The sequence below is a fragment of the Tachypleus tridentatus genome, chromosome 7, assembly GCF_004210375.1.
Source record: "Tachypleus tridentatus isolate NWPU-2018 chromosome 7, ASM421037v1, whole genome shotgun sequence".
Lineage (NCBI taxonomy): Eukaryota > Metazoa > Arthropoda > Merostomata > Xiphosura > Limulidae > Tachypleus > Tachypleus tridentatus.
In genome coordinates this window covers 128,463,307-128,476,299 of record NC_134831.1, presented here as the reverse complement: position 1 = coordinate 128,476,299, position 12,993 = coordinate 128,463,307, and the positions used below count along the sequence as shown (strand labels likewise).

The window sequence follows — 12,993 nt, the reverse complement described above, 5'->3', positions numbered from 1 at the left end:
GCCAGTGGTTTATTTTAAAGGATATCATTAATTTTATTTTGAAGCAATGTCAAAGCTTTCCTTGATTTGCTGTTTCAGTTTGTATTGTGAAAGAATGAAAAATATAGTGATATTGAGGTACCAGTAATTTACTGACAAGATTGTATAGATGAACAAGTTTTACTGTAGGTAGTCATGTAGAGTAATTTTAAGTAATTTGAAATTTTAATGGAATACATGCAGCAGAGCAGTAGTTGTTGATGTCAGTGACTGTACAAAATTTAATTTCTGAGGCATATCACTGATATCAGTAGTTTAATATTGAACCATATCAGTAGTTGAATTTTAAGCAATGTCATAGCTTTCCTTCATATGCTGTTTTAGTTTGTATTGTCAATTTGTTAAAGAATGGAAAATTCACTGACATTAAGGTACCAGTAGTATAATGACAAGATTGCATAGATGAACAATTTGAACTGTAGGTAGTCATGATTAGTCAAAAGAGTAATTTTATGTGATTTGAAAATTGTATGGAATATATGCAGCAGAGAAGTAGTTATTGACAATGACTGTAAAACATTTAATTGGCAGCATACCAGTAGTTGATGATGATGATGCTATTGATGACAAAAAAGGATAATAATGAAATGATTTGTATTTGAAATATTTACTGAGTTATTTTGGCTTTATTAACTCATATTACTAATATAATTTGATTTAGAAAAAAATTAAACTGAATAAATAGCAAATAAACAATCTTAAATTTCATTTATTTACTTTTTATTTTATTTGTTAATTTTAGATATTTTGATATATCTTCTAAAAAATGAATGCAAATTAAAAGAATAAATCAATCTGCTAAAAACTGTAAATGAAAGTTATAGTTTTTATATGCCCCCGGACTCCCCTAGTCAAGCGCGGCTGTGCCGCGCTGTGGTGCCTCAGGCGCCAGGCTATATACCTTTTCCTCTTTTTTTCATAAATGTCATTGGCATGCCTGTGGTTTGACAAGCTGTCTCTGTAAGACCTCAGAGAGGATGGTTAATACATGTCTTGTTTAATTCCTCAAATCAAACAACCTTCTCTCACCCACCTGGTGAGGGTTATGACAATAGCACTTCACTGTGGACCACCAGATTTGACTTTGAAACATCAGTCAGAGAAGCCTTTCTCAAACATCTTGTATCAATATTCTTTGACAATGAGAAGGTTTATGACACTAAATGGAGGTATGGCATTTTGCAAGACTTCCACTTATATGGGTTATGTGGACATTTGCCCATTTTCTTTTAAATTTTTTTAATGGACAGGCAATTCCAAGTTCATGTGGGTTTGACACTTTCCAATTCTTTTGTACAGGAACTTGGAGTCCATCAGGGCTATGTTTTGAGTGTAACACATATAGGTATAAAGATTAATGCCATCACTAAACAACTCTGTCTTATTGTTGCAAACAGGCTCTATGTTGATGACTTCCACATCTCATGTCAGTCTTTGAACATGAGATATATTGAGCAGCAGCTACAGACTGCCTTCAATTGTTTACTGAAGTGGACCACAGCAAATGGCTTTAACTTCTTTCTCTCTAAAACCGTTTGCATGCACATTTTCCACCAACGGGGTATTCATTCTGATCCTGAATTCTGTATCTGTGAAGTTGGGCTGCTTGTGGTCCCTGAGACAAAGTTCTTAGGACTTACCTTTGACCATAAACTGACCTATTTACCACACATCAAGGAGCTACGAGTCAAATGTACAAGAGCACTCAACATCCTCCGTGCGCCCTCTCTTATACCACTTGGGAAGGGGATCAATGTTCTATGCTAAAGATGTATCATGGTCTTATTCGACCAAAAGTAGACTATGGGTCACTGGTCTATGGCTCTGCCAGGTCCTTGGCCTTAAAGATGCTGGACCCCGTTCTTCATCAAGGACTTTGTCTCTGCACAGGAGCTTTCTGCACTTCCACAATCCAGAACTTGTACACAGAATCTCATGAACCTCCTCTACACCTCTGCCATTTGCAACTGTCTTTACTATATGCTTCAAAACTTCATCCCTTACCAAAGCATCCTACCTGGGGTTGTGTTTTCCTTCCTCGGTGGACCATACTTTTTCAGAACAGATGGTCTGCCATTGCTCCTTTTGGCCTTCCTATCCAAGTGCAGTTGGTTGAATTTGGTCTGTCCTTGGATAACATTGCTGTATCCACTGTTCAGCCCATCATGGCTTCTTACAGTCCCCACTTGTGACCTTTCTTTAAGTCATCTGAGAAAAGATACCTCCATTTGGAAGTACCATCTTTTATTTGCTGAACATCTTTTGAACCATCCTTCTATCCCCATTTATATGGATGGTTTGAAATCAGGTGACTGTATGGGCTCTGCTATGGTTTGTTGTGGTTTGGTGGTTGTGCACAGAATCCCCTCTACAGTTTCTCTGCTGAACTGTATGCCATTTCTCTTGCCCTGGATCACATAGAAGCTAAGCAGTACACAAATTGTACCATTTATATTGACTCACTTTGTTCTCTATTTGCATTGGAAGCCCTTCAAGTTAGTTCTCATCCTGTTCTTGCTGATATTCAAAACCGATTGGCCCATTTCCCTTTAACATCTACTTCTATCCAGTTCTTCTGGATACCAGGTCATGTTTGTATTTGCTAGAACTAGTTCAATATGAAATTAGAAAATGGCCATAATGTCAAATAATTCGAAAGCAGGACTGGAAATGCTCACTTTAGGTGACTAATGCTGATGTTTGAACTTACCTGTTAGTCATCCTGGAGAGTTATAATAATTAAAATTATACTAGAGAAAGTATTTTAAAACCTTGTATTACTGTAATTTCTCTCTTACTCTTTTAAACTAGATATAAAAATTGGATTTAATGCTGTTTAAGTTTTTAATTCAAAAATTAAACTTTGTTTTACCTTGATTCCTTTTTATGAATTTTAATAATTTTACTTTTAACTTTTTACCAGATATTTAGTGCACACAGCCTAGTTGCTTTGCTTCATAAAATGCCAAACCTACCATAAGCACGTCTGTCTCTGGACTACACTGGTAAAGCAGAAGGGGATTACTGCCTATCTCTGTCACACCTGCAGTGAATAACTTGGTATGATTTGCCAATCATAAGATATTAATAATATCTTATCAATAAGATATTATAGTCACTGTCTGTGGTGATAATATACTTCTGGACTCTTTAATGCATTATCACCCTTTTTTTTTCTTTGAGTGGAGTATAGGAATTCTTGCCATTTTCCAAGTTGCTGGATTGGTTGATCATGGAGGCACCTGCTGAATGAGTTTCATGCAATAACCGTTCAGTTACAGAGTAGGGTGTTGTTGTTCTGTGGGTGTGTAGATGATCTAATATCCTTCTATTCCCATTGACCAGTACAAAGGAGTGAGGCATCAGAATGAAATTCTTACCTTCAATTTTTAGCTCTCATGTGGGTGTTGGTATCTTTCAGGCAGGTTTTTGAAGAAAACCAATCACTTTGATTCCTCTCACTGGTTTAGGGTTGTCTATCTTCCTCCCTTGATTTCCTGTTTCTGTGTTATGAGTCACATTGGTGGTATGTGTGGTTGTCACTGTCTGTCTTTTGTCCTCTTATTAAGATGATGGTATTGCTGTTTGTTTGGATGGCCTCAGCCTGTTCCACGTTTAGGAGAGCTGATTACATGCCAAAGACTTTATATTGATACCAAATGTCAAGTTCCTGGATTGATAGCTCAGAGGTAATCCAAGTGTGATACCCAGTGATTGGACTGGTTCTTCATTCCTGGTTCTTGGGTTTGAGGTAAAGGTGGTATGATTCTCATCCTATCATCATACAGATGTTGGTACCCCAAGATATTTTTGGATTTAATTGACTTACTTAGTACAATCAGTTGTGCCCTGGCTACTCTGTACCTAGGGGTGCATCCTTCTTTACCCACCTTTCACATTGTGGGATTCAGTTACAGTATGTTTCTATAGTTAGGTTTACTTTCCTGCCATATTCCCTCCCAGTGGGATGTGCTCCTCTCATTTTCTGCCCTTCTATTTTACACATTCCACAAGAGTACCTAGAGTATACCTGGCTAACAAGTGGTGTGGTTCCCCTCTTTTGGTCTCATGATCTGAATCTCTCATTTTCAAGGGTATTATTCAGACACTTTTGTGGGGTACTTCAGTTATTCCCTCACACTGGTATCTCCTCATATTTAAAGTGGGATTTTAGCTAATCTTGTAAGAGGAGCTAAATACCACATCAGTATTTGTAATTTTCCTATACTGAAGATGTTTCTGATAGGTATGTACCTCTGCTTATCTTCCCACCCTTCCTCCCCAATTTTTTATGGTACTCATCTTTTGACAAACTTTTGCAGTTATTATAATTCAGTATAAGAGTGTAGAGAGGGTCACGTATGTCATGTGAGTATGTCATGCTCCTATTGGTGAAGAGGTGACATATGATTTACAAGAGATACAGTAGAATCTTGCAGTTCTAATGGGTGGGATTTGTAATATGTGTAAAGAATAATGTTGCATACAGAGGGCAACACTGAATGGGAATTGTTAATTGTCTGAGTGGAAATAAGTGCCTATTAGAAATACATTTTCAATATGTGATAATTATGACTTTTTTTAAATAAAGTTTTAAGATTTTTAAGTAATGTATTTTTCATGTTTTTTTCCTTTTGAATGTTAACCATCCAACGTTCAAAGTAATTTTGATTTTAAAATTAGAAATACTATTACGTACCATAAAATGTTCAGGTTTTACAGGCAAAGTTTTTATAACTGCTAAATAATTATCAACATTTTTTTAAGATTAAACTTTTATATTTTATCTGTTATTTTTACTGTTGTATCTCTGTAGGGGTGTGATTGATTTGACAGGCTTCATAACTATCACAAAAAAATTAGGAAATTAATTATGTTGCTTTCATTCTAGAACAAATACATTATAACATGAAAATCACAAATGTTGAATCTAAATAGCTTAAGTCTCATATGTACACCTATATATATACAGTGTAACCCCTCTAACTGGCCACCCCTCAGATTTGGTCACCCCTTGAAAGTGATCATTCAATCACAGTTCCTTTTTTTTGTTTACATAATCCCTAATTATATACAGTGGAACCCCTCTAATCAGGCCAGTTTGTCTCAGTTCCAAAGGTGGCTGCTTTAGAGGGGTTCCAGTGTATTTTGTTTTTATTGTATTGACATTTCAACCATGCTTAGCTAACATAACAGAATTTTCAGTGACACAGTGCATGTGCACTTGTGTTACTGATTCAAGAATATAAAACTGGCTTTTACAAAGTAACCTTCTTGACTGTGTTTTAGTGGACTAGTATTTTTCAGCTCTGAACTTCGTACTTGTTTGATGCTTGTGGTAAGTGGCTAATCCTTATCAAATTTTTTTAGGTCTTATATAGACATTTTATAATCACCAAAAATCATGAATTACTTTATCAGTACTACAGAATTACACTATAATTTATCAAGATGTAACTCAAGCAGTATTTGGGTCTAAAGTGTATGAAGTTTTGAGCTCACTAATTTCTTGTTATACTGCTTGGAATCTTGCATTAAAAGAAAATGTTTACTGAGCAATTATTTCACAGAGGTTAAAAAAAAACAACCCAAAGGTGCATTCTGAGCTTTTGATTGGTTTTACACATTTTTGGGCAAAGTAGGTGTACATGAACAAGTATTTTCAAAAATTGAAGAGGTGGCCTGGGCCACTTTGATTGATTCAATAAATATATTAATATCTAAGAAAATAGAGAAGATAGGAGGTTTTTTCTTTATATTGTAGCTTGTCAATATTGATAAGTTATATATAATTTGTAAGGTACTATATACTTTGTTTTTGGACATCACAAACATCTAATTTGAATTAATGCTGTATTCAATATACCAACTGACACACAAAAACTTATATTTAGGGGTTGCTTTTAAATATTTACTTTTAAATTTAGAATTAATTAATGTATTAAAATCTGAATTATAATCTACACAATGATGAATTTATTGACATATACCTTCATAAAACAGTAGTTCAATAAAGTTTTGAATGTGAAGCAACAAATGCAAGGACATGGTCTTTGATCCATGACCCATGTATGTATGGTTCATGAGCAAAGATTGCAGTTATGATTTAAAGTTAATTGTAACATGAACAATTAGAATTTATGCTGTGATATAAATTGTTTTCGTGTAAAATGTGTAAATTTCTCATTTACAATTTTTCAGTGTGTAAACTTAACAAAGCAATTAACACTAAAACAAAAGATTTGTTTTGGAGATTATAAAATAATGAAGGTATGTGTTTTTTAATACTTTAGATAGTATTAAATCTTTTTTTTTTATATGAATATGCAATATTTGTGGTTTACCAATATTCCATGTTAAAGATATTGCAGCTTGTATGCTTCTGTTACATGTGGATAACTTTATATATGTACATAAATATGAATTATGTGAAAAAATCTATTGTAAAAGTTTTCATAGTAGAAGGGTCTAATATTTCACCAAAGCTGTCATAAAGTTTGTGAACTTTCTGCATGCTTTAAGTTTAGGGTTGATGACAGATCTAAAGGAAATAATGTGTGAACAAATTTTGAATTTAATAAAAATATAATAGAATGATAACAAAATGTTAGTAACATTTCATAATGGGAAGTTTCTCAATAGTCTGTCTTTACTTTGACCAGTATTTATCTATCTTTCTTTTCTTTTTTTTCTGTGCCATTCTCTGTTTCAAAGCTAAGGAAACTAATGTAGAACATGGTGACATCAGATGATGACCCCATTATTCCTATTACTCTCAAGGAACAATGGAAAGATGTTTTAAGTGTTTTATACAGCCAATATGGATGTAACCATAATTGGGATATCTATTGAAAGAAAGTGTTCAAAGAAAAGAAGACAAAAAGAGTTTCTAAACAGAAAATAATTCAAAGAAAACTAGAAGTAAAAAGGATAAAGCTTTCTCTGGTTTTGTTTATTCAAAATTAAAGGCTTATGTTGTATCTCAAAGATGATGTATTATGACATTAATAAAACTCGCACATTGTTCTCTTTGCTAGAAAAATTTTGTAAAGGTCATATTATGAATTTTGTTTATTGATGCTTTTATGATAGTGCTTTTGGTATTTGTTTCTGCTGAAACATCTAAGGTTTTGTTACGGTAACACCAAGAAATGTTATCAACCTTCATTACAACAGATTAGTTTAATCAATAAGTTTGGAAGTTGTATCAAAATCATTTTCAGTTCTTGTGCTGGTTTTGTGCTGCAGGGTTGTACACTAATCAAAAAAATTCAAAGATAGTACTGTTAAATTATAAACTTTATCTAATGTGTAATCTTAAATCATTTCCTTGACATGGTTGATCATTGATAGTAGAACATTTATTTGATATTAACATTTATAGGATTCTCAGACAAAACATTTTTGTCTAAATGTGTACAAAGGAAATTGGGAGTTATCTATTAGTTGTTGATTTTTTATATGCAAATGTAGCGTTTTCAATATGTGTTATTAATAGGCTTATTTTCTTATAAACAAGCAGAAAAGTGGAAAATAAAAATATTTCAGTGAGTTATAATTTGAACACTGTCATGTGAGTCTTGATGTTCAACATTAACTTTATGGACTTTTGAATACTCTTGAAAGTTTTGTGTGAAGATGTGGATCTTTAAAGTCTTTTGCAGCAATAAAATGTTTGAATTTAAAGAGAACAATCACATTTTGATCATAAAATTGTTATCTCTAGACTACTGTAGAAACAGTTGGACAGTTATCATCTCAAGATGATTCATCAAAAGAAATTAAGCTCCCACAAGCTCTGGAGAAAGTGTTGGCATTCAAAGAAGAGAGAGCCCAGCAGCTGGGCTTAGATCCTGATGCTGTGGTAGAGCCAGGTAAGTGTAGAAAATTTTTAATAAAAGTTACTACATTATTACAAATTTTCATTTTTTTCTTATTTTTCTCAGTAAACTTGATACAAGGTTCTTAGGAAATAAACAAGTAGAAAATACAGGCTATCTTGTACTTGGGCAATGTTGTAAAGAGTTTGTTTGTATACAAGTTTTTATCCACAGTACAGTGGCTCCTAGAATGACTTTCAGTTGTTTTTTTTCCCAAGTACAAACTTTCAGCTCATACTTTCATCACCTGAAGACTGATTTGAGGTCTAATTACAGTTTGAGACTTGGGAGCTCAAATCGTTTTGATGTATTTGATCACATACAGGGTCTCGTGGATTAATTGAATTTCAGTTTGAGGATAGGCTTAAATATTGTTTATTAGCATATTTTAATGTCTGAAATGAAAGCTATATTTTAGCACAGGGGTGAGCAACTTATTTTTCACAATGGCTGCAACTGTGGCTGATGAAAACAACATTGGCCACACTGTTAAAAAAAATTGAAAGATGTGAGTTTAATCAAAATAATTGCATTTCAACTAACCTTCAATGTGAAAATTGATGAGGGTTTTCATCAACAAGTTTCGTGAAATTTGGCTTAATATCTATGTTCATTGAGCATCTTAGCTCTGCCTCTAAATTTATGTCAGTCAGCTGAAATCTGTATCTAGAGTAGAAAATGTTGACTCACACACCCACGTGGATCCAAACATGGAAAATAATTTTGAAATTGCTATCTTTAAAATTCAAAGATGCTCATTTATCAGAATAGTGAGCCAAATCTCTCTGATAGGACATTTTGTTAACCTTTTATGTGTTCTTTGCATTTTTCAAGGTATGCATCTTGTCTTCAAATTCACATTTATCCAAAAACAAAAAAATATATAATTTTCTTACTAAATTTCCTAAGTCAAATTGAAATGGATCATGCAAAAATTCAAATATCAATTTCAAATTTTTAAATTTGGGAACGTGATTCGAACTTTTGAGACAGATTTTTGATCCAGTTTACCTAGAGATCATCTTTAGCATAAGAGAAATCATAGTTCTTATTATTTTCTAGAAAACTATTCAACTTTGCAAAATGTATTGAATTATTATTTTGTAATTGTCCTTGTAGAAGGTTTAACTTTAATTGAAATTTGTGAATAGACTGTGATTACTTGCTTATTATTTTACCTCTTTCCTGAAACTTCGTATTCAAATTATTCAAGTGAACCATCATGTAGCACAGAAAGTACAAATCACACTGCTATGACAAAGTTTCAGTTTCAGAGAAATTTTCAATCTTACCTTTTTCCATAAGATACTCTTTTATTTGAGGAAATAAGGAAGTAAATTGTTCCAATACTTTTCCTCTACTTAATCATCTTACATCAGTAAGATCATCAAAAGTACAGTCGCTGCTCTTCAAAGACTCAACAAACTGTCAATGGATGAGATGGATCACTGCAATTTTCAACTCCCAACTTTCATTAAATTCTCCTTTCACATTTTCCAGTCACGTGTCATTCTCTTTTCATCAGTAATGCAGAAGGAATTGAATTGTTTTATTTTCAGAGTGTTCACCATCATCTGGATTCTTTCATTTTTGAATTATCCACTTATCCATATTATAGGATTATAAACAAAATACATTTTAACACTTGAAAGTTGCACAATAAAAATATTTGCAAGCACATGCGAAACAACACACACTCGATAACAAACATCTAAACCAGACTGACGTTACAAAATGGGCGGAGTCTGTGGCAGTGATGAATCACTCGACGTAAGCGATGACATGAGACAGTGCAGTTACTGATTACCAAATCCACGATAGAAAAATAAATGACAGAAAAAGTTTATTCCTAAACTTGAACTGGCCACATGTTGCCCACCCCTGTTCTAGTAGGTTTGCCTTTTCATAGCTTCTGCTTAAATTTTAAAGCATTCTATTGTTAAAAGCTTGGAACATAAAATTAAAATATTGAAAGTTTTTAAAACCCATACTTAATGGCTTTGTAACAGCTTTGAAAAATTGAATTTCTCTATTATTATACTTATTTCTTGCATTCTTGCTGTCTTCACTGATATCTGAGATATTGTAAATTCTAAGTATATTAATTAAGCTTTGTTTGGCAACTTCAGTTTCAAAAATGTGTAAACCATGATTTTTCAAAAGGAAGAAAAACATACATTAGTTTACAAAATCATTTTGTTTTTTCGGTGAATACTTGACTCATACTATCAGTAATTTGTAATATGTAACTCTTGGCAACTTTTATTCACTTTTGATGAATGGATGTTGAAAGCTTTTCATCTTGTTTGCAACAATAATGCAATTTAGATATAATGGCTTCATTCTCTTTAGGTTAAGTTTCAAGGTAATTTTTTCTTAGGCTGTATTTTCACTCTTGCTTTGTTATGAACAATTCTTTTTTTTTTAATTTTTAAAAATATTATTTAGTAAAATGCTTGACTTAAAGTAAGGAAGCTTTGTTAATGTACACATGCAGTTTATTTACAACCCTTATTCAATTTTTTATAAACTTAAGTTCTGTTATTATTAATGGAAAGTTTTGTTTGTGGTAATGTTAGACTTCAATAATTGGTAAGGAACTATAAATTGAGCATTTCTTTATTTTCCATAGAATTCCATGTTTTTGTTAAACAGCTGTAGTTAATATATGGAATTTTAGACCCTTTTTAACAATATATATTATTACTGTTTAGTTTTCTTTTTTTCAGATGAAAATTATGGGCTCAGAAATAAGTTAGTTCTTTTGTAGAATAAAATGACAGATAATTTTGTAAGCTTGATTCACAAAGAAAAAAAAGGAAAAGTGAATCTGAGGTCAGCTAAGTGACTGTTCTCTTGGGACTTTTTGATTATAATAGTTGAAATAGATGAGAGGTAGCGCAAGGACCTTGGAAAAAGAAAGAAATATAGCATAATATTTGAAGTGGTTTTTCATTTTTCTTGAGACTTTTTCCCATCATATGGAAACTTTTAGGTTATTTATTATTATTATTATTTTTTTAGATCTTCAGTCAACTTGTGGGTTACCTATTCTGCATAAGGCTTACAGGTCAATTGTTGTTATCTGTATTGAAATCTTACTAATTGAGCACTGATTTGTTCTGTAAAAGTGTAGTATACTTTCATTTTTAAATGTATTCTTTTCTAAACTGTTTATACATGTAATTAGATTTTATTGTGTATGCTAACTGTAAGTTTAAGAATTGTGCAGAACTATCTTTTATTTATAAAAAATCATTTATAGTGTAAGTTTCTTTCAATTTAGTGCTGCTTGGATTTAGCAAGATTAATTTTAAAATATGACATTACATTTTTAGTTTTCATATTTTTTTACTTCAACACTGATTTGTATATTTAGTAGAAATAAATCAAAAAGTTTCTTTATTTTTCTAGAATCTTCTCCTCTTCCACCTCCCCCACTTCCTCCTCGACCTCTTGTAGCCATGGATGAAGATGAAGAAGGTGGGGAAGATGATGAAGAAATGCAGGTTCAATCTCGAGAGGTCTGTATGTTCTTTTGTACCCCTAGTTGACTGTAAGAACAAGTTTGATTGTTTTACAGACTCAGTACTAGTTGTTGAATATATTACAGAAACATGTAGTAACATGGATAACTTTAAGAATACAAAGGCATTGCTTTGTTCAGTTGTATTTAATGTTTTATACAGTCTATACATGTTTATTACTGACGTAATACATTGTTTTTAACTAAATAGAAATGGCCAGATGGATAAGGCATTCAACTTATAATCTGAGGGTTGAGAGTTCAAATCCCCATCACACCAAACATGCTTACCCTTTTAGGCATGGGGGGGTTATAAAGTGACAGTTAATCCCACTATTAGTTGGTAAAAGAGTAGTCTAAGAGTTGGCAGTGAGTGGTCATGACTAGTTTGACTAGTTGCCTCTCTGCAGTTTTACACTGCAAAATTAGGGATGGTTAGTGCAGATAGCCCTCATGTAAGCTTTGCTCGAAATTCAAACCAAACCAAAACTAAATAGAAAAATTTTTGCATTTAAAGTGTAATAAAAGTACATTTTACTTTTAGGAAAAATTAACAAAGGTTACATGTGATTTTGACATATTTTATCAGGATTGAATTATCAAACTGATTTATTTATTAAAAATGCGGTTTTTTTAGTCCAAAAATAAGAGGCGTAAAAAGAAAAAGAAAACTGCTCGACAGAAACGACAGCAACAACAGTTTGAGAGGAAAAAAATGAACAAAACCTGGAGAAGAAAAGCTATATGAAAGACGATATAGATGTTGATATAGAGTAAGTTTGTTCTTGAAGCAGTAGCAAAGTCTTAGATAATAGTGCTAATTTAGTTGTAATAAAAAATGTTCACATAGCATTAGATTACTTAAATTTGTTGAACAATTGACAAAACGAGAGAGAGAGAGATGGACACAACAATTGAAGTGATTTTTTACCATTTGAAATTCTAAATTTCCATTCATAAAAATTAATAAGTAATAAATGAAACTATTTGAAATACAGAAAGTTCAGACATAAATTAGAAAGGCCAACATTTGTGGGCAAATGTAATATATATGTCTCTGCTGTGTAGTCCCAACATGGCCAGAAAAATTGGCAAATCCAGCAGTTTTGTTTGTTAATATTTGTTGTGTGTAGAAGAGAATCTTTATACTATATTCCATATAACTTAATCAAAACAAGACTAAGTGACCAAGACCTCTAAAATTACAATGCAATAAACTTTCCTCTCTTATGAAACAGCTTTAGTTGATTTAAATTGCCCTTCATATGCAGAATTTTTTTGTCTGTCACTGGCCATTATGCTACAATTTTCATGCAATTTTCTGCATGGTATGGCTGTGTTGTAGCATGCAGATCATCCTGTGAAAACCCTTCATTCATATGAGTAAGACACCTTTCTCCTGCAACTGATACTCTTCATGTAGTAGAACCCAATTTTTATCTCTTAAATTTGCATGAGGGTGATCCAGTCATCTTACTTTCCACTTCATTAATTTTTTTAAAACTTTGGGATTCATTTTTGAGTCTTGTTGTGAGCCTACAGATGCAT

The 12,993-nt window shown here is 32.5% G+C and overlaps 1 protein-coding gene across 1 annotated transcript in view; it reads left to right on the top strand.

The window, feature by feature from the left end:
- The window catches only part of Sf3b2 (splicing factor 3b subunit 2), a 51,730-nt gene that overhangs the window by 19,330 nt on the left and 19,407 nt on the right, over positions 1–12,993 (top strand). The window contains 4 exon segments of the mRNA XM_076513958.1: positions 7,766–7,913; positions 11,334–11,443; positions 12,083–12,148; positions 12,151–12,218. Of these exon segments, the coding sequence (XP_076370073.1) occupies positions 7,766–7,913; positions 11,334–11,443; positions 12,083–12,148; positions 12,151–12,218 (392 nt within the window).